Here is a 22,896-nt window from a genome sequence, read left to right as displayed (position 1 = left end):
GAAACAAATTGAGGGTTGCTGGAGTGGGGGGTGGGGTGGGAGGGATGGGGTGGCTAGGTGATAGACACTGGGGAGGGTATGTGCTATGGTGAGCACTGTGAATTGTGTAAGACTGTTGAATCACAGACCTGTACCTCTGAAACAAATAATACATTATATGTTCAAAAAAAGATGATAGCAGGAAGGGAAAAATGAAGGGGGGAAATTGGAGGGGGAGACGAACCATGAGAGACTATGGACTCTAAGAAACAAACTGAGGATTCTAGAGGGGAGGGGGGTTGGGGGAGGGTTAGCCTGGTGATGGGTATTAAAGAGGGCACGTACTAAATGGAGCACTGGGTGTTATACGCAAACAATGAATCATGGAACACTACGTCAAAAACTAATGATGTAATGTATGGTGACTAACATAGCATAATAAAATAAATAAATAAATAAATAAATAAATAAATAAAAGAATTATACCAACAAATATTAAAAAAAAAAAGGCATGAGAGAGTTCCACTGTGGTCAATATTGTAGACATCTTAGAAAAATTAAACTAAATGATCTACAGATGATCAATATGTAGAAACCATTTCTAATCCACCATACTACCAGCTTCTATTAAGTAGAGTCAAACAATTATCTGTCTCTCACTTTCTCTCTGGTAGTTTTGTAACAACCAAAACAATAAAAAAGAATAGTACCATGAGACGGGACATATTTGATTTGGTGAATTTACCTGAGCTGTCTCCTGTTGCTTTTTAAGCTGTTCAAGCATCTGCTGAAATTCAGCCTCTTTCTGTTCTGCCTCTTCCAAGGTGGCCTGATTCTGTTCCTCATAGGCCATGGCCACCACAGCCAGGATCAAATTTATCAGATAGAATGAGCCCAAGAAAATGACCAGCACAAAAAAGATCATGTATGTTTTTCCAGCAGCACGTAATGTCTGACAATAAGAACATTAAAATTATTTTTTCAACATCACTTCACTAACTAGTGGCTTCAATTTTCAACTTACTTGTGTGTCATGTAGGACTCCGACATAAATAATAATTATGATGGTCACACCCCCTTCTACCTCCTTGACTGCTTCTTTATCCTCTTCTTCTTCCTTTTCCCCTAACTCCTGCATTCACATTTTGATCTCTAGGAGGGAATTCTTGGACTCACCAAGAATAAAACGGAATCAAATAAAATACCATCGAGATTCCATCAAAGAGCTGAGCCTGTGATAAAAGTCAAGGAAGACATCACAGTTATCTTTCTATGTCTGCTTACTGATTTTCATCACCTGCCACCTGAGGAATAATACTTGAGGGGCAGATGGGGCGGAGGGGAAGATGGACCTTCTACTTGAGAAGACCTGTGTCTGGAAAGGGTGGAAAATAGGTTTTGGGCCAAAGGGAAATGAGAGAGAATCACTAGCCCTGTCATCACTACGCTTACTGTGTGTTATAATCAATAGGATAAAGGAACTCAAATCTCCTAATTTCAAGTTCTGTTCCTTCTACTATATTATGCTGTGATTTGGATTTCATAATGAAGATGGTTTTCTTATACGCGTCTATGTAAATGCGGTATGTATATCTTCAGATTCTCACCAGTTGATACAGATTTTCCCAGAAGTCCTGAGTCATCAGTCGAAACAGAGACAAAAAAGCCCAACTGAAGGTATCAAAGCTTGTATAGCCATAATTAGGATTTCTACCAGCTTTCACACACACATATCCTTCTGGACATTGACTATAAAAGGGACAAAAGAAAGTATTACAAGAAGTTCTGCTGACTTTTTATTCTGATAGCATGCTATACTTATAACATTTTCTACCCAGAAAAAGTGGGTATTTCAAGGGATAGAAGTTACCTCAAGGGATAGAAGCATGATAAGTAAGTAACATACATTTCCCAGCTTTTGACATAACATAGTTTTACTAGCCTCTTGATGCCATCTTTAAAATATTGCCTACCATTTTAAATAATATTTTACAAAACTATTTTCTGTTGATAATTAGCATTTTAGCATACTCTAGCTCATTTTCCCTACAATGAAGCTTCTAGAGTTATCTTCTAGCTCACATATACTATCCTAAGGGACACAGCATTAAGGCAAAAGTATTATTCTTTGTCTTATGAAACATAAAAACTTGCCTAATCTTTAAATAATCCCTCACCTTAGAAGTAACCTTAATTATAGCAAATAAGTATTAATAAAGTATACACATACACAAGCACACACAAATTATTGGCTTACCCTGCATCAGAGCTATTTCCACATAGTAGTGCATCCAAAACACCCTCCAGAAAATAATGATATCCTGGTTAGAAAAAAGAAAGTCAAATGATGAGCATTTGCATTACAAATGCAATATAAAATTAGTGATAATCACAGGTGCTAGCAGAAAAATTTAAAAGATATCAGTGTTTTTCCCACCAACCTTGTGAAAAATAAAAATTTCATGCTGTAAAAATAGATAAGCATGACAGCAATTCCTTTGTTCTTCCAAAGGGCCACACATTTGAAAATAAAGGGATTGTATTTTTTCCTTCTTCTGTATATTTAAACACTATTTATAAATGTTTAACAGTTAATTATAACTTACATTCTACCAACTTCCAGAATATATCATAGGCAGTTTATAGCAAAAGATGCATAAATCATGTCAACTACTAAAAGAAATGAAATGAAAAATATTGAATAGTAAAGCTAAAATAATTACTAGAAGTGAATATGATATTGTCTCAAAGCTTTCTTTCTCTGACAAATTCCTTAGATTGTTTTGGTATCAAGTTGAAATGACACTTCTTTTGTGAATTGTTCTTTCATATTCTCTACTTCCTACCCACTAAAGAATGGCAAAATTAAGAACCTTTCTCACTGTGTTACCAGAATAGGTAGCTACTTCCATTATTATTGTACTCATTGTCCTATATTGTAATTATTTGTTTACAAATATTGTTACTCCTTGAAAGAAAGTCTAATCATTAGTTACTTCTATATTACTATTGTTGGGGCTCAGCAGCCTTTCAATAAAGTTTATTGAATAAATAAGTAAAATGATGACAAAAAGAGAAATGTATCGAATTAAATCATCATTTTAAAAATTTAAGTTGACAATGTTACATTAGTTTCAGGTGTACAACATAATGATTCCACAAGTTTATATATTATGCTATGTTCACAAGTATAACTACATTCTGCCCTGACACATTGTTATTACAATATCATTGACATATTCCTAATGCTATGCCTTTTATTCCTGTGACTTATTCACTCTGTAACTGGAAGCCTGTGTCTCCCACTCCCTTTCACCCATTTTGGCCAACCTCCCACTCCCACCCCTCTAGCAACCATCAGTTTATTCTCTGTATTTACAGGTCTGAATCTGTTTTTTGTTTATTTATTCATTCGTTATCATATTTTTTTAGATTTCATTTATGAGTGAAATCAGATGGTATTTGTCTTCCTCCATCTGACGTATTTCACTGCCTAGTGAAATAATACCTCTAATTCCACTATTGAGTATTTACCCAAAGAAAATGAAAACACTAATTTGAAAAGATATATGTATCCCTATGTTTATTGCAGCATTATTTGCAATAGCCAAGATATGGAAGCAACCTAAATGTCCATCAATAGAAGAATGGATAAGGAAGATGTGGTGTACACACGCACACACACACACGAAATATTACACAGCTATAAAAATGGATGAGATCATGGCATTTAAATAATCAAGTTTTTTTTGTTTTTTTAAATATTTTATTTATTTATTTGTTGGGGTGGGAGAGAGAGAGAGAGTGAGTGCACAAGTAGGGGGAGTGGCAGGCAGAAGGAGAAGCAGGCTTCTCGCTGAGCAAGGAGCCCGATGTGGGACTCGATCCCAGGACCTTGGTGTCATTACCTGAGCCAAAGGCAGATGCTTAACAGACTGAGCCACTCAGGTATCCCTATATTCAAGTTTTAAGAAGAAAAATTTTTGGATTTTATAAAAAGAAATATTTTCTAGATGTTAAATTTTCAGAGAAATTTATTCGAAATTTATTCTATGCATAGTTTTATAGAGGATACAAAAATACATACATAATGGGAAATACTTCCACTGCTAATGTCTTTACTTCTTTGAACATAGACAAGAAAATTTAGATAGTATTTCTTAACTTTTCAATTAAAATGAAAGTGAAAGGAATATGATAGTTTCTGGATGAATTTTTGATATCAGGTATTTATAAATGAAGTTTTATCCATTAAAGTCAATGATCTAGAAACTTAATCTGAAGAAAATACAACTTTCAGTCATAAAGTTTATCTTTAACTTTTTTTTTAAGATTTTATTTATTTATTTGAGAGAGAGAGGCAAAGAGAGCACAAGAAGGACAGAGGGAGAGGGAGAAGCAGGCTCCCCGCTGAGCAGAGAGCTGGACATGGGGCTCGATCCCAGGACACTGGGACCATGACCCGAGCTGAAGGCAGCCGCCTAATGGACTGAGCCACCCAGGCATCCCTATCTTTAATTTTAATAAATTTAATTTTCTATTACTTTCAAAGACAAACCATTTTATTTATATTTGCATTTGATTTAAAATAATCTTTTCAACAGATGGAATATTGTTAGGCAAAATGATAAATACAAATTTATAGAGCTGAAAATGCCTCAGATATTTAGGATTTCTTTTACTTTGACTCTAAGAGAAATAGAGTCCAGCACATTTTCACTAGAGAGAACAAACCCTAAGTGACATCCTCATAGTCAGTTCCTTGATTTTAGATGAAGAGAAAAAAACAATAGCAGATTTCAGGGAGTTGGTGACAGCAGTAGACTTATTGGCATCATATGAAGTGAATAAGGGACATTTCATGTATTGCTTTGACATGTATTTTTCTTAATCTAGAGATTTGCAACTATTTGCAAATTATTTGTTGGCATATCACTAATGTCATGAAAGAATTAATCTGTATCATCCAAGATATTTTCTAGATCTCCAACTATAAAAAGACACTGATTAGGTTTTTTAAAATTATATCATGACTTTAAGAATTATCCAACTACCAGTAATTTTTTATGACTAATCCTATTTGTTCTACACAACCAGTCACTAAGGTTTTTTCTTTGATTTTTTTTCCTAAGTATTACTCATCATCTTAAAATAATAAAGATACAAGCCCATCTAAAGACTAAGTTTTATATATTTAATACTTTTCTTTAAAAAAGACAGTCCCTTTCCCCATGAATTATGTTCTGTCTCTGCTTTTGAAACATTGCCACTGGCAAATACTAAAACTACATAAAAGAGAAAATTTTACTTACTTTCTTTGCAGCTGAATTTTTCAGCCTCCCATATAATGATACGACAGAAAATGGCATTTAGGAGTCAAAATTAGAACAGTTATCAGTAAAATAATTAAGTGTATATGCAAACCATTGATATGGTGATTAAGAGATCACAACCTATTATGCAATGATTTTGAGAAAATTTTCCATGCCTTGGTGGAAGGCAAATCAACAATGAAAAAATAAATTTACATAACAAAAATTCTTACTTGTATCTTGAATATATGATTTCCAGTCAAACTCAAAGTGAGTTTCATTGACAAGCGTGCCATTGTAATTCATAGTTACATTCCTCTCTATACTGTGTTCCTCCAGGGAAGCATTGGTGGGAGGCCATTGTACACATTTATTCCGCAGGTTGCCCATGAACAGCTGCAGCCCAATCAGGGCAAACACGCTCAGACAGAACACAGTCAGGATCATGACATCAGAAAGCTTCTTCACGGACTGGATCAGGGCCCCCACAATGGTCTTCAGGCCTTAAAGAAAGAAGGCTATGACTATGAAGACTTAGAAGGTCAGAAATAACAAAAGCCTCACACGATTTTCTTGAAAACATAGATTCCATGCATAAGTCTGAAAATAATTGTAATGCTAGTGGAAAAGCAACACTTCATGGTAGGCTAAAGTGCTAAGGGGATAAGCTCTAGAAACATAATGATCCAAACAATGAAATGAAGATCATATCCCGTTATGTTGGGAGAAAATAATGGGAGGTTCACGGTCTTCATGAAGCCTATATTAAGAAAAGGCTCTTCTATTTCTCCTTTTTGCTAAAGAAATTCACCCTCTACTTTCATTAGGGTCAGTTATCAGTTTTATAGCAAATTACCTGAATACATATTTTTAAATGCCTATTTATAAGTAGGAAAAGTTTTGCTATAATTCTGGAGGTGCTTTGGGGTATAACTACACTTCAAGATAATAAATCCTCTATGAAGACTCATGCTATTCTTCATTATCTTATTTCCTTTCTTTTAAAACAATATTAGGATTTACATTGTATATACATCATCATCAACACCTACAATGAACAAAAAATTACAAATTAGTACATTCAATAGGGACCAAATCCCTGGTACAACTGACATGGAGAAAAAGAAAACAAAACATGGCATCTCTAAATACAAATCACACACAGACTGTATATTTCAGTATCTCATGAAAAACACTATTAAACTCCTATGCTGATAAAAAGTGGAAAAATATAAAAACTTATGTCCAAATAATACGAATTATTTCCTATAAAGCACTCGATTTTGATTTTGATTTTGATTACTTTATTATGATTCCTGATTTTCTGTAATGCTGCCAAGCAAAGAAACTGTCACTGAAAATCATGGGTCAGCCCCATTTTTTAACCTAACTCTCACCTGGAATGACTGAAATTGTTTTCAGTGCTCGGAGAACTCTGAATGTTCTTAGTGCTGAGACATTGCCCAGGTCCACAAACTCTGTCACGTATCTGTAATAGGGAGTTCACACACAACACAATAACAGGATACAAAGAAAGAGCTGTAGGTACAAAGACCCTTGTGCTGCACACCAGTCACTCCTTACCTGGAATTACAGAAATAGTTTTCAAAGCTCTCAAGACTGAAAGTTCAAAGAGCTGAAAAATTGCCTAAGCTTACAAATTCTGTTACATACCTGTAGAATTAAATCAGTTATTCAAGATTTAAGCAGAATTTATATTATTTTCTTGGGCCTTTTATAAAGACCTTCTTGGTGATTCTAAATGATAATTTTGTTTTCTTAACCTACATAATTTAAGATGTAAACTTCATAAAGTATATAATCCTGTTGCTATTTTGGCAAGCAATATAATCAACATCATGTGTAACTAAGGAGAATTGAGTAAATAGAAACTAATTCTTGGCTAGAGTTTGAGGGTTTCAGTTAGAAAAAAAAAAAAGGTATGAAATCATCCAAGAGAAATTTAGGCAGGAAAAGGCAGATTGCCTTACTGACTATCTGTACATGTAAAGATTTTTCTAGTGCAACTCCTAAGTGAAAGTTAGGCAAGGTAAGAACGAGATTTTTTGAGGGCTCAATGGTGTCCCTCCTATTACTGCTACTTTAGTCTCAAAAAACAATTGTCCCAATATGCTTTCTTTTGAACTGTGGCCAGAAGGAATGGGGAAGAATTGGCTTATCCTAACTAGTTATGGAACTAAGATGAGACAGGCAGCATTTGGAGCCCTGAGTATGTCAGCCCTACTTCTCCTGTCTACCCCATTGTGCCTACAAGAGACCAAGAAAATCAGCTCCTGAAGGAATGGTGAGGGCAGGTGGACCACCTTCCTCCACACTAATTTCACCTACTCCTGAATGGCCTTCAATTATTTTTCTGAGTCTCTTCTTCCTTGGGGGAGTTTACCACTAGAAAAAGGAGATGGATAGAAAAATTGTGCATATTACTGAGTGTATCTGGATGGGAGATGAAGATAAGAAGGTTTATGTTGAGGGTAAAGAACGATACAAAAAAAATCACAGAGGGAAAGAAAAGAGGAAGAAAGAAATGGGATCAGGTGAGGAATAGGAAGAGACAGAGAATGTGTCTGCTCGTAAGTCTTAAAAATCAATTTGCTGATGAAATAATAATTTACTATATTAGATACATAATATATTAAGTACCTTATTTTGTCCTGTTAGTTTTATCTGTCAGAAGGTTTTGATGCTCATAGATGCTTATTTTCCATTATTCTACCAAACTAATAAAAGAAGACAGAAAGAGGGGTGCCTGGGTGGCTCAGTCGGTGAAGCATCCAACTCTTGATTTCCTCTCAGGTCATGATCCCAGGGTTGTGAGATGGAGCCATGAGTTAGGCTCTGTGTTCAGCGTGGAGTCTACTTGTCCCTCCCCCTCCCTCTGCTTGCGCTCTCTCCCTCTCAAAAAAATAAATAAATAAAATCTTAAAAAAAAAGAAGACAGAGAGAATACATAATATAGGTAAGGTCAATGAAAATTTGTGCAGCCAGCTGTTGTTTGTGGTTATAATTTCTTAAAGTCATTTTCATAGATGTATTATGAATACACCTGTGCTTTCATATTGTGTGCATGTGGGAGGCGGTTGTGTGTGTGTTGAACAAGTGGCAGGTATGAGGTTTGCTGACATGTTACATGTGGAAATTGTAACTTCAACCCTCTGCAGAGGTTGTATGCCAAAGTGAAATGCCACTTTGACTTCTGTTGTGCTAAATAAAATCAGGAGCTTAAATGTATAAATCACACCAGGGTATTTTTCAGTTAAAGCAAGCTTAGTTTTTAAAAACATAAGCATGCATAGAAAGCCAAACCGTATTCTATCTTACAATTTCAAAAAAGGCACTTACGCAAATGTAATGACAGTGAAGTCGAGCCAGTTCCACGGGTCCCGAAGGAAAGTAAAGTCTTCTAAACAGAAGCCCCTTGCAATAATTTTTATAAGTGATTCAAAAGTATATATTCCTGTGAAGGTGTACCTGGAGGCAAGTATCCAAAAAGAACTGATAAAGCAATAATTTTCTTTTATAGCATATCAATTTCTTATCACTCTTCCATTGGAATAGAGGAATATTAAAAAAGGAATCTAAGCAGGTTGATGTTATTTTCATGGACATAAAACATACCCCTAAATTTACCCCTAAGATATGAAGAGTTGTTTTTAAAGTGTCATAAAGGCAGAGTAATAAATACATGCTGTTTAAAATCTATGTAGCTATTGTCTGAAATGTCTTGGTATTGACATAAATGAATAGAACCTCCTGAAAATTACCCAGTACGTTCACATGATGGATAATAATATTGCAGAGGCATAAAATGATTTTCCTTTAGAAAGTAAAAAGCTAATTTCAATCATGTTTTATGAATGAGAGAACACTGACAAGTTAGCAAGTATTGTGGTTTTCTCTTTCTACAAATAAGACAGTTAACTAACTTGGAAAAGGGATTTTGTTAACATTAAAATAGGATAATTCTAGGGTCATAAGAGGTGAAAATTTAACCTAGAATAAAATGTTGGGCTAATTCAGAAATTTAGATGTTTCCAAAGTTTTAACCTTCTACTCAGAAGTTAGAGATCAAAGTCACAGAAACCAGGGGGACTGAAGATGGATGGGCCTCACATGTTAACTTCAATACTTTAGGTATTCTTTGTATGTAAATTTTATGATTTCCTGTAGGATCTGTTTGTTTCTGATTGGCTCCAACCTGGAAGTGTCCAGGAAGGGAAGGGGCTCTTGGGAATGCCCTCGTGGTTGTTGTTTTCAGGGTCAGCAACCACAGGGCAAGAGCAGTTACAACCTGGGCAGGGTGAGCCTCCCCAGCAGCACGTAACAGAAATCCAGCCTCTCTGCCCTCAGAGGTGACCCAGAGCAGAGCCGTCGGTGCAGTTAGTAATGCTTCCAGTTTCCAAACACACTACCGTTACTTTCACTTCAGTTAGTTTAGCCCTCAGTTTATTGAATTTTCAAGTTGTAAAATCCCAAATTTGGGGATTTTTTTTTTTTCAGTGATTTTTTTGATGACAATGCTTGAAACTGACAGAGTCCTCACATGAAGTGGATGTGCTCGACGGCAATGAAAACTTGAAGAGGCTTAACACGGTCTTCTTACGGCCTGTGTAATAGCCCCTGATAAACTCTGAACTCACTGACTTCATCTGGAGTTTAACTGGAATCAAGATCTACCATATTGGTTCATTTCTGCCATTGCTTTCATCACATTTGCTTTGGCCGCTATAGATCTTAAAGGAAAAACGGTGAGTGTCCAAGGGTGAGGGGATTCTGATCACCATCAAATATAGGTGAAGGACAGATATTAGATCTAATGCCAGCAGGCCCGAGGGCCAATGTCATTTGTCTTCCTGCTTTGTATGTGTGCTTAGAAATGGCTTTAATAAAAATACTCTTCCGTTTTGCTTGGAAAGTACACTGAGGCATAGTTTCAAAATCCTAAGTGCATAGATATAGATATACATGTCTATATGTCTCTATATCTATGTAGTTCTCTGTACACACACACACACACACACGCGCGCGCGCGCTCACATAGTAGGTGGTTTAAACGTAAGTTGAACTTACTCTACATTCTTTGTCCAGTCGGGAGGGTTACTCATTGTCATAAACACACAGTTTGTCAAAATAGTGCACATAATTAGCATGCTGAATAATGTAGGTAATTGTTAAGGAACACACAAAAGAAAATCCAAATCCGTGTACTATATTATATAAAACTAACATTGGAAGCTCAAAGTGGAGTTTAGTCAGGATGCAGTGACTCATACACTTGTGGGCAATTATCTAATTTCTTTAAATTTCAGTTTTGTCATCTGTAAAATGTGGGCAATAATATCACCCTCAGAGAGCAGTTGTATAGATGAAGTGAGATAATGTATGAGAAAGCTTTATTTGAGTATAAAATGTTGCTTTTGATACTATTATTGAATCAATATCTTTACTTCCCAGAGAACTTTAGTGGGCAAACTGTGCAATCTGGAGGCGCACAGATTTTGAGCAGAGAAAACTGATTTGAACTAATCTGAATTTGAACTAATTCAGGTGACTAAAATAGTAAATTGGGAAGGAAGGCACATACATGCAATATTGTAATTTCTTAAATACATGCTATAGAATAAGTTTGATACACTAAAAAATATGTAGTCAAAGTACAGCATGGTGCTGAGTGTGGGATTGCTCTATTTTGACTGATTTGTTCAAGTGCAGCCATACTGAATGTGAGTAAAAGTGAAAATTCCAGAAGGCCAGGACTTAAAGTGATATGAATGTAATTAAAATTCAACATAAAAGTGATCTTGGGCAAGTCACTTGCCATGGAATCTTATGTCTCCACTGACTTTCCTACAGTGTAGCTAATCAAGTATAGACCTTGTCAGTTTGAGGTGCAGATTACATGAGTTAAAATGTGTAGGGTAGTTGGCGCAGGCCTAAATGTTAGTAGATACGATCCAAGTGTTAGCTCAAACAAATGACTAAACATAACAGAATTATGGAGCTGAAAGGGACCTTGACAAACACCTAGTCTAATCACTATATTTCAGAAATCAGAGAACTAAGACCTAAGCTCTAGAGAAATTAGATAACTTGGCTGAGGAGTAGGGGAACACAAGTTTCCTGCCTTCATATCCAATATTCTTTCCACTACAGTTTACTGCCAAAACAAAAATTTTCCATAACTGAAAAGGAAGTTTTCATCAAATGACCACATGATGGCACTAGGAGTACAAACTAGAATAAGGTAACCTCCACGAATGTAAAAACCTTGAACATATAATTTTTATGTTTTGAATCTTTTAATGTTAATAACATTATATTTATACCACTAAAGAATCACTTGCTATCAGGTTAAAAATAGAATGGCCTTTTCAGATTTAGAATCTTTTTTTAAAAAAATCAGGTAGTATGTGTATATGAAAATTACAACAGTATTTTTATATTTATTATCACCAAAGCCATCAAATGAGACATAATCAGAAATAAAGGGTTTTTTTGCCAATGAATATGAATAGATTAATTTAGTTGGAGTCCGTTTTTAACACCAATGGAAATCTCAAAGTCAAATCTCTAAGGACCATTTGGAAATATAATCTCCGCATCTTTCATTAACTTCCAGAGTCTTTACTAAGCAATCAGTTTTCCATGACAGAGTCATAATTCAATGACTTAAATTTGAAATTCAGCCAATATTGCAGTATTTCCTCATGGATTTCATTAGGAAAGTTCAAGAATTAACTAAGTATTGGCCAAAGCCCCCTGACATTCTCCCATAGAAAATATACTTAAAGGTTTATTCTAAGGTACACTAAAATGCTTTATATAATAGATACATCTAAACTTGGCTCTGGAAATAGATTTCTCCGTTATTATATCATTATTCACTGCAAATTCTAGATCGTCACAAACTTTGTACAAAGATGGTAAGGATAAATATAGCCACCTAACACTAGATTTGTGAGACTCAATACATACAAGCATTTTTTAGGAAGATATATATATCTATATATAAAATGTTAGAGTGATGTATAATATATATTTGAAAGATATATGTATATAATATTAAAGACTTTATAAACTTCAGTGATATCTATGTGACTAATAAACTGTAAGAATAAGGCTTATATGACAAAAGAAGATACAAAATGAGGGATAAAAGCCATAGAGTATGGACATTTCCCAAGCCCATTTTATATTTAGCTACAAAGCACTTACAGATTTTACACACCAATAGTTAACACTGATCACTTGAAAAGGATATGAATGTACCAAAATCTTAATAGCTATTTTCCTAAGAGGATTGAAGGGAGTTAAAATGTACAGGGCAGAGGTGGCACTGAACCGGAAGATGGCCTTCCCTTTATTCAATACTATAAAAGTCTGTAAGATAGGAACACAACACAGAAGTATAAAAGTACAAACCATTTAAACTCTATTGCCTACTTCTGTTATTTGTCAGAATGAACTATTCCAATGTTGTGACTTCTAATGTGCACCATGCAGACAAGCTGTCACTGGATCTCTAACTAGAGAGGACATCCAAGGGTGTCACTTACCTTGTACCTGATACTTACCTGCAATTTTATCATACACAAGGTATTTAGCCAAGAGAATTTATGTATTGTCTTAATACTTTAAACATCTGAGTTAAGTGAGAATCTTAAATGGGTGCATATTTCACTTCATCCTAAGACTCTTAAGACACCCAATTCCTTTTATAGTGACTTCAGCCTTCCCAATTCAGATATCTTGAAAATTAGTCCTGTAGACATTCAATAGAACTAACACATTTTTTGAAATTATTTTTTAACCCCTTATTCTTTAAAATAAATATCATCACTCCATGGGTAACAGGAAATAAAAACAGCCTCCATCAAACCCGCTCTTGAGTTAGAGGGACACAATCCAATAATTGATTTTTGGAAGCCAAGCTCCCTGGAGAGTATCTGTTGACCAGGAGTGCTAAATTCTGTATTGGGATTTCTGAGTTAGCTGACACATTGAATTCTAATCCCAATTGACTGCTTATCTCATGTAGTGCTTTTTTAGCACAGAGGAAAAGCTCAAAGCCCCCAAAGAACCTAGGATCCGTGAATGCGAATGGAATCACATTCCAAAAATTAGATATATTTAAAAGCAATTAGCAGTGTGCAGACAAAAAATAAAGTAGCAACATACAGTAACATAAATAACATATAATGAACGATTCTGACTCTGTGTTTCTTAAGGCATTTACTAATAATCATGTAACATAAAATTTACCATCTTAACTGAATTCTAAATGTGTAGTTTAGCATTGACTTTTCAAAAGAATGTATTGGATGGCTTATTATAGTGAAGTACCTTAGCATCTTTTGAATCTAATTAGTTCAATAAAAATTTCATTATCACAACTCCTCAGGATAATATTTACTGCACGAAGTCACTTCAATACCAAAGAAAAAGTTCAAAATTGGTAGTGGAGGAAAAAGGTCGAGAAATAGCATCGAGCTTGAAATAGGCTTCTCTTTAGAGCCCATGGCTATAGAAAACTCATGAAACATTTTAACGTATGAATAATCATGTATCTCAGAACAAATTTCAAAACAGCGTTTTGACTGACTCAGAAAGGAGATTCTATATATGAAATATCACTTTAAGGATACATTTGTATAACTTTTCATACATTAGATGGTGGTCAGCTTTGTCACTTACCACTTCATAAATAGTTATTAAACTCAAGTAACATTTATTGAGCTCCTATATGATAAGCTGTTAATACGTATGAGCATGGCAAACACCTGGAAAGTATCATGGAACTAGTTCAGGTCCAAATATTAATTTAATTAAACTTCAGTGCAAAAGATGGTTATGAACTGTTTAGCACAGTATTTGCAAAGCTCTGTGCTACAGTTTACAGGGAAAACAAAGAGACATGACCCCAAGAATTTTATATACTAGTAAATGTTCAACTATGTCAGCCAGCAGAAGAAAATCTAGAAGGATAAGCGAAGGTTTACCTACATCAGAGCTGTCCAATAGAAATATTATGTGAATTACAAATCTGAGCCCATATGTGATTTTAAATATCCCGAGAGCCATGTTTTTAAAAAGTAAAGAAGCAAGTGAAAATAATTTTAGTAATGTTTTCTTTGACCTACTATATCCATTATATTATCATTTCATGAAATCAATATTAAAAGTTATTGAGGTGTTGGGGCACCTGGGTGGCTCAGTTGGTTAAGTGACTGCCTTCGGCTCAGGTCATGATCCTGGAGTCCCTGGATCGAGTCCCGCATCGGGCTCCCTGCTCGGCAGGGAGTCTGCTTCTCCCTCTGACCCTACCCCCTCTCATGTGCTCTCTCTCTCTCTCTCATTCTCTCTCTCTCAAATAAATAAATAAAATCTTTTTAAAAAAAAGTTATTGAGGTGTTTTGCATCTTTTTTTTCTTTTCATAGCAATTCTGAGTCTTCGAAGTCTGGATTCACCACATGTAAAGTACCGTAGCCACACTTGGCTAATGTCTATTGCATTTGGCAACACAGACCTAGACGTACACCATGCATTGCACAACTAGCTCCAACTCTCTTCAGCAAGTAAAATCAATTCTGATTTTAAAGGCAAACCAAGAAAAACAGGCAAACACCCCTCTTACTCGACAGTCTGACAATCTGGAGAGCAACATTAGGAAAATAGGAAGTATGATTTATTTGAACTCCTGTCGTTATTGAGAGTGCAGACTCTGGAGTCAGATGTCTGGCTCAAACGTGACTCCGCAGCCTTCCAGCGGTGCAATCCTAGACAAGTTACTTCATTTTCCTGCGGCTCATTTGTCTCTTTTGAAAAATGGGAATACATATTCTTAGCTCATAAAGTTGCCGCGATTGCAGTTCAGTAGAGATTCTGATGTCTAGTATTGTGTATTTTTAGTAAATCCCTCAGGTGATTCTTCAATAGCAGAGCTGTGAACCCGTATCTGTTAATGGGCAACATTTAAAGTTGCCCAAATTGTCAAAGATTATGTTGTACACATGCACTAAAATCCTTCCCCTTGACCTAGCTGTATAGTCAGTAAGGAAACAGTTATGTTGGAATAGTTTGGTAGAAATTGCTATTTATGAATCTGTGATTTTTGTCTCTGAGTTTTTAGAAAGTGATTTGTTTATAATTTTTTTTTTCCCAAGGTGGATGTTGAATTTAACAAGCCATAGTTTTCCAGTCTCTTTTTCTAAAGATGTCCACTATCTTAACTTTTCTTTTGATCTAGGGGCCATGTTCCTTACAGTAAATAGTTTCAGTTTAAGGCCCAATTTTATATTTATCTAAACATTATCCAAAAATTACCAAAATAATAGGACTGCCTCTAAATTTAATGCATTTGCCTGCTCTTAAAGTAAACGCCCTGGCAAAAGTAATAGAGGAAGGTTAGCAATGATCATGAACAACAGAAAATATAGAATACACTCTTGGTTGATTAAATTTTTGCTTTAGCCTCAAAATTAAACAACTTTCAACTTGTACTACACTATGCTCCAAAAATATATTTGGAAATCAGTTGTTTAACACTTTGAATATATTTTCCCACAGAAAGAATATATATATATATATACATACATATACACATAGACATATATATTTACATACCACTCAAAAGCCTCTGTAACTCTTAATGAAAAGGAATTCTGTATTAATAGTACGATGAAATCTTATCACCGTGTAAAAGAACTTGTGACTTGCAAATAGCAAAAGAATTCCAAGTTGGGCTGTCAGATGCACCTTTCCCCTTGATGTTGCCCTGGCATGTGAACAAGGGAAATTCCCTGGCACCATCTTCTGCCAGAAAGAGGATTCAACCTTTTCCTGGTTCTCAGCTGGTGGTTTGAGAAGAGCTTTAGAAGGGAGGGGCTGAACTGAGAGCCACGTGGCAGGAGGAGAGATGTTTCAGAAGTTCTGGATGTAAAGAACTTCATAGAAAGTCAAGAGATTTCATTAGTGCATATCTCTGGCAACATTCCTCATCCGGGCCAACTCCATGGCATCTAACACTTTTTTTTTTTTTTCCTCCCCCCTGTGGGCATTCTAAAGGGTCTTATCTACTTCCCTTCCTATTTTGTGACAACCTGTGGATTCAGGCCAAAGATTTCCCTCCTTTTCTGGCTCACTGGGGAATGGAAAGCTTTCTCACAGGTTTACCACCTGATGACTGAAGGGAGCATGCAATATTTAAACATTATTTTTCTATCCTGGTCTTACCTATTTTTCCCTTTAGACTAAAGATAAGCAGCCTAGGAACAACTTGCAGCACTTGCCTGCCTGTGGCACACTCAAGCTTTAGTATCCCGCCTTCCCCTAATTACACATGTAGTCTTTAAGCCAGGGATCACAAGCCAAAATGCCCCAGAGGCTAGGTGGTGGGAGGTCCCTATCAATTTTTTGGTATACAGACCGGTGATGCCAGATCTGATATTATAAGAGAACTCCTAAATAAGCAGATCATACATGTGTGCATGTATGCATGAGTGTGTGTGTGTAATGTCTTGATTTATAGATCTTGGTAACTAATTCAAAATAAATAATATTGCATGAGTCAAACCAAATGTATTTGTGGGCTCAATACCTCACAGTTTTTTTTTCTTTTTCCTCTTTTTTAATCTCTGTTTTAAGCTCATGCAAAAGAGAAGAATTTGTACCCAGGGAGGAGTCTGTAAAGTTGCCTGTCCCTGGGCTTTAGCTGGGTGTAATGGTGGGGGTGGGGGTGGGGCCAGTTCGGGAGACAACCCCACCGGAAGTGCCCCGCTGGGCTCTTAGCCAAGGTTACAGCTGCCTCTGCCTTCACCTTGGGAGAGGAGAAACTGTAACCACAGGTGCAAATACAATCCGGGGGTCAAATATTTTCCAGCCTGTATCTTCAGCCTATACCGTGGGTGTGGTACTTTATTATATGCTCAAGTTTTCATTGACTGGAGAGGACTAGTTTGAGGCCCAGTTTTCTTGCAGACTTGCTGTGTCAGAACTTTGAGCAGATTACTCCCTGTTGATTTCTACATCTGAATAGAAAAGATGTGAATGCCCTTAGTGAATTCTAAAGTGCCATAAAAATATGAGAATTAAAAGGTTAAAAGTGTTTGTTTGTCTGGTCTCATACACACACTAACACTTGTGTAGTTGAAAGCAGGACCAATTTTCACACTGGAACTTTATTGCTCGATCTTTCCTCCCGAATTTCATATTAAGAAAACAATGCCATCTGATACTTGCACACCTCCAAAATAGATTCAAATCCCACCCATTATTCTTGGTCTTCATTGTCGAAAATCTAGACCAAGCTTCCATAAAGGCTCTCAACTTGATTGTTAAAAAGATAAAGTGGACCATGTCACTCCTCTAACTTAAGTCCTACTGAGAATTCATTTTGCCCTTAAACTTCAAACTCTTTAATAATACACTTCAAAGCACCTTTATCTAGCCTTGGCCCACCTCCCCAACCACATCTTATTCTCTTCCTACTTATTACAGCCCAGCTATATTGTATGTCCACTTGTACGCTGTTCCCTTTCCCTGGAAGACTTCTCTCTCCTCTTCGTACTACCCTTCAAATCCCAAATTAAATGCATTTCTTTACAGAGGCACATAATTTAAGTTTCCTGAATCTGTCCTCTTTAAAAAAAAAAGGGTGTTTATCACCCTATTAGAATCTGGTGGGAAATGTAATTTTCTAATTATTTTAGAAGTTGATATAAACCTAGGGAGTCTTAAGGATTTTAATTTTTACAAAGATCAGGACATGCCCCTGATTGAGAGAAACAGGGAAGCAACAAGTTGGGTTTGGGAAATATTGCCAGCCTAGGAGATGAGGGGTACAGCTTGCAAAGTGGTGTGAGTAGAGGGGCAGGAAAAGCAGCAATCAGCTTATTTATATTCTATTACTGACTTTTCTTTTCCACCAGCATTATCAGTGCAAAGACTGCACACCCGAAGTGGCCTGGCCATGGGCCACAGAAGCTGACAGATCTGTTTTAAATCTAGTGTCTGTTACTTAATAGCTTTGTGATCTTAGGCAAATTACTTCACCTCAGTTTCATTATTTTAAAATAAAGACAAGAGTTATCTTGGAAGGACATGAGGATTAAAGAGGAACTGTAAATATCCTGATAGTAGTGCTTTGAGGACAGAGTTAGAATTTTTGCCTGCCTGGCATGGCTTCTTCAGCAGGCTCCATCTCTTCATTTTGGAGAACACCTCCGCTCCACACTGTCTGCCCGTGTGGCTCGGGTGGTGCTGACCCACCCCTTGGCAACATAGGTCAACATGTGCCATTAATCTGGTCGATGAGCCCATCACATACCCCAGCCTACAGGAACTGGTTCAGAGGAGGTCATGGGAACTAATTAGAACCGATTCCGGGATTTTTGCTAGAGCTTTTGAAAAAAAAAGTGAGCTTTTTCTTGGGGTTCTTAGGCTGTAGGATGTTAGCTTGCTGCTACCTGTGGTGACTTCCGCCATCTTGTGGCAAGAGTCAGCCTGTGAATGCAGCCGGCATAAGAGAAAGTAGAGCCCAAAATGGAAAAGGACTGTGTCCTGCTGTTGTCCTTTTAGCTGCTGGATCCTTTGATATTAAAACCAGATTTGCCCCACACATACATTTATTTATTAACTAATTAGTTAGCTTGTTCGTTTTCAAAAACTAGTTTCTGTTTGATTTTTGCCACTCTCAACTGAAGGGTTTCTTCCTAATATAGCAGGTGCTTAATAAATGCTAACCATTATTTTACTACCATCATCATCATCTGGGGATTGTTCCTGAGCCAGAGATGGGGAGGTGACAAGGAAGAAAGGGGCACAAGGAAGAAATAATGGATGAAGAGGAGAAAGATTTGGAAATCAAGTATAATGCCTTGGGTGGAAGGGAGAGCCCTGGGGACTGCTAGTTGTAGAGGAGCTAATGATATGACAAAAAAAAAAAAAAAAAGTTATAAATTGGGGACTGTTCATAAGGCAACTTATGGAATCATAAGCTTTTATTTACCATCTACTTTTCTGATTAAATTACTATTAAATTACTTTTCTATTAAGTTACTTTTACAAGAAAAACTCCCTAATCCCAATTAAAAACAAAACAAACAACTCCCTCTACCCAATATAACAATTTAAAATTCCTGTAGCAATAACAGACCAGGCATGAATTTGAAATCACAAATTCATATATGACTCTTCATGCAGCTCCAATGAAGAGGCAGTATGCATCTTTTTTAGAAGAGCTGAGAAAAAGGGAGAATAAGTTGTTCATAAATGGCCCATGAGACGATCAAGGAAAGAATACATTTTTAACTGGATACATATCTATATTCCATAATTAACAAACATCCATTTTCACTACAGATCTAAAATACCTCATTCTATTTCCAGGACACTGTCACAAAGGATATTTTCTTCTATGGTACTAATGAGTCATCTGTAACTTTAAGAAGAACATGAGAAGAAAGAAGCTTTCTGTAATAAAGAGTAGGTGAAGAATTTGAATGTATAGCTAAATGGTACAAAATTAACCCAAGCTATGAAAAGAAAAGTGAAAAAAAAATAAGGAAAAAAAAAAGTGTGTGTTTACAAGCTAAATGTGCCTTGCCACATAGCTGAAGTAAATAAACAAACAAAAGGAACCCAACCTGGGATCATGTTTTGAAGAGCACTGGACCACAGCTAACATGATATGGGAAATTCTGTGATTGTATTCTGATAGCACTGTTATTTTATTTTTTGGTTCTTACCGTGGACTGCTGAAGGCTTAAAACCTCTGAGGGTCTGGAAATGCTTCCATGCATCAGGAATGTTCATGAGATGATTGCTACTATCTCTCCAGTTGTACTACAACATCACTGACCATGGATTAAGCTACTTTAACAATTTTAGTGGAACTCTCGAACATTATATAACTTGCATATTTTAAACTAGGGCAAAGAAGATAAAAATATGTGGGCATATGCCATCTGAAAATACACCATCAGCAATGACATTTCCATAAGCTTACTGACATTGTCTTTTTAGAAGATCACAGAGGGCTTTAGTGTGGTTTGTGTTGTTTCTATTCCCTACATATAGATTTCTTATATGGATACCACTGTACTTTAAAATATAACATAAGGAATAGATTCTGCAACCATTTTTATCATAGGCTTGCTTTGTTTATTCTATATATTAATAAGAAAGAAACTAGAGACTTTGTATATAGATATAAATGGCACATTAATTATCGTACTTGAGTTAAACCTTAGGGAAGGTTATATTTGTATATTCCAACTCACTCAGGCAATAAAATCCACATCCCCATTATCAGGAATAGTGGGAAATTTCATCCCAAGATGCATTTTCTCCAGTGACATTTCTACCGTTAGATGCTTTGTCTATGCCAGGTGAACCGTGTGTGTGTCATCCACTGTTTTAATGAAGGTCACCCTGCTGATCTCAGAGACCCAAGTCAGAAAATAAAATTGGTTATCAAATATCAAAAGAAATATTCATTATTTTTTAAAAGGCTATTAATTTTCTAAGCATTCCAACTTTAATCAGAGCAAATTAATTTAGAATTTAAGGCTACTCCTCAATACTGAAATAATCCAATTATGGAAAGAAAATTTAAGACTAGAAACCAGTGTCATGGCAACTATAGAAAGTCTTCACATGAAAATGTAAAAGAAGGAAATTTTAAACACATAGCTTAGTCGTGTGTCCTAAGCATGCAATGTCAGTTTCTAGGGGTTTCAGTGCTGCCGAGTTTCATTTATATTGCAGTTGAATGGATTACATTTGAAGACTTGCTTGATGTCAGCCCAGTGTTAAGGCAACGGACTTGCCTTACCTTGGGGAACACGCCTTCCTGATAACAATATTTCTCTTATCAGGTTGTCCTGCTTGCACAATGTGATTTGTTCCAAAATGCCAAAATGTTTTTCGTTCCTCACACAATGTGCATTTGAAGATAAGGATAGATGATGTTAGAGGCAACTTTGAATGTGAACCTAACAAAGTTTATAAAGGGTTACTTTAGCACAAGAATCTGGCTGACTAGTCATTCCTTCAGAGCTGGTCTTTCATCCTCTGAAAGTTTGAAGACCTTTCTTTTAACTATTTGAAAGGATTTGCACAATTTTCTTTCCCACCTGCCTTCATATCCTTTCTTACATAGCGTTTGTTATAAACCAATCAAGGGGTGTTTTGTTTGGGAACATTCCCTCAAGACAACAACTGTTATCAATCTGAAAACTCTTCAATTTAAAGGAAAGATTGATTGGGTAATCTGGTTTCCACGTAGGAATTGCTGCCCCTGTCAACATGTATTAATCTGGGCTTTCTCAAAGTATTCATTTACATTTTGATTTAACACTGCGATACAGCAATTCAGTCGTTTGTTTCATAGTTTAGTTAATTGATATACTGAGTTTTAATGGCTGTTACTGCTAAACATGATACTTCCCAAAGATACACGGATCCAAATGGAAAAAGTACATTATTATTTGCTCTGAATAATTTTTAAAACTGTAGTTTGTATAGGGATGTTCTTTTCTAAGTAGGAAAATGTTTCTGCAGGGAATTGATTTATTATATATAACATGATATAGAAATTGAAACCCTTGTGGCGTCAAATTTTGTTCCATGAGAAATTAATCCTAATATTTTTGAAATCTTTATCACTTTTGATAATTTCAGGATTTTCAAGAGCAGAAAACACATAAAATCGTATAGTAAATTCAATCTCTGGGGAGAACTTTTAATTTGTTAAATTAGCTGCCTGCCTACATCCTACATTTATTTTTAGATACCTGTTGTGGTGCATTTGGGAAAGCTCCATCTGTTATGATATAATCAATTTATTTCTTGTGGATGCATATGCATAAAACACACACAAATGTGTTTTATTTCTTAAACAGAAGGACTTTCTGCTAATTTGGCACATGTTGATGCTATCATAGTCCAAGGTATGCAGTAGGCAATTAGCAGTAAAATATGCCCGATGAAAAACACTCACTTTCTTATTGATATAGTACGGGTCCAGATCCTCCAGCGGCTCTGACACCATCCCTGGAGGGATGTCTCCGTAAATAAAAGGAAGGTTCTTTCCAGCTTCCAAGTCACTATTTGGCTTTGGGCCATTTTCGTCATCATCTCTCTTGTCAGGTTTGGGATTCTTAGCCTTTTCTTCTGCAATGCGTCTTTCAATAGCCGCAAGAGATTCTCTGGTGAAGAAGTTGAAGCTGTCAGGACCTGGTGGTAAAAGCACTGTTTGCTCCATCTTGTCATCCTGCACATTTTAATTACCATTTACTCCGCATATGAAAGTCCTAAAAAAAAAAAAAAAAAAGAATGCAGATATTCTAAGGAGATTAAAGAGACGATTTTAATGTCTAAACTCTGGTCATGAAATATGAACTAGGGGAATGGATTTTTGTTTCCAACTAAATTGAAATATAATTATTAAATACACGTTTTTTTGTAGTAAGACCATTTAACACCAGATCCACTCTTTCAATCAATTTTTAAGTGCGCAGGACAGTATTGTTAGCTACCCGCACAAAGTTGTACAGCAGCTCTCTAGTACTTATCCACCTCGCATAA

At 36.0% G+C, this 22,896-nt stretch overlaps 1 protein-coding gene across 3 annotated transcripts in view; it reads right to left on the bottom strand.

Moving 5' to 3' along the window:
- The window catches only part of LOC102728737 (sodium channel protein type 1 subunit alpha), a 126,035-nt gene that overhangs the window by 58,636 nt on the left and 44,503 nt on the right, over positions 1-22,896 (bottom strand). For 2 of the 3 annotated variants that reach the window (XM_081814259.1, XM_081814260.1), the window contains exons 1-7: positions 10,380-10,470; positions 8,652-8,780; positions 6,689-6,780; positions 5,525-5,794; positions 2,237-2,300; positions 1,587-1,728; positions 725-931 (exon numbers count right to left, since the gene is read on the bottom strand). In XM_081814259.1, coding sequence (XP_081670385.1) covers positions 725-931; positions 1,587-1,728; positions 2,237-2,300; positions 5,525-5,794; positions 6,689-6,780; positions 8,652-8,780; positions 10,380-10,459 — 984 coding nt within the window. In that variant the 5' untranslated portion in view covers positions 10,460-10,470. Of the gene's footprint in view, positions 1-724; positions 932-1,586; positions 1,729-2,236; positions 2,301-5,524; positions 5,795-6,688; positions 6,781-8,651; positions 8,781-10,379; positions 10,471-12,570; positions 12,690-22,309; positions 22,623-22,896 lie in introns of those variants that run through there. The other variant, XM_081814262.1, reaches the window with a different exon arrangement.

The sequence above is a fragment of the Leptonychotes weddellii genome, chromosome 3 (assembly GCF_054177405.1).
Source record: "Leptonychotes weddellii isolate Sample4059 chromosome 3, ASM5417740v2, whole genome shotgun sequence".
Classification (NCBI taxonomy): Eukaryota; Metazoa; Chordata; class Mammalia; order Carnivora; family Phocidae; genus Leptonychotes; species Leptonychotes weddellii.
This window is presented reverse-complemented; position numbering and strand designations above follow the sequence as displayed.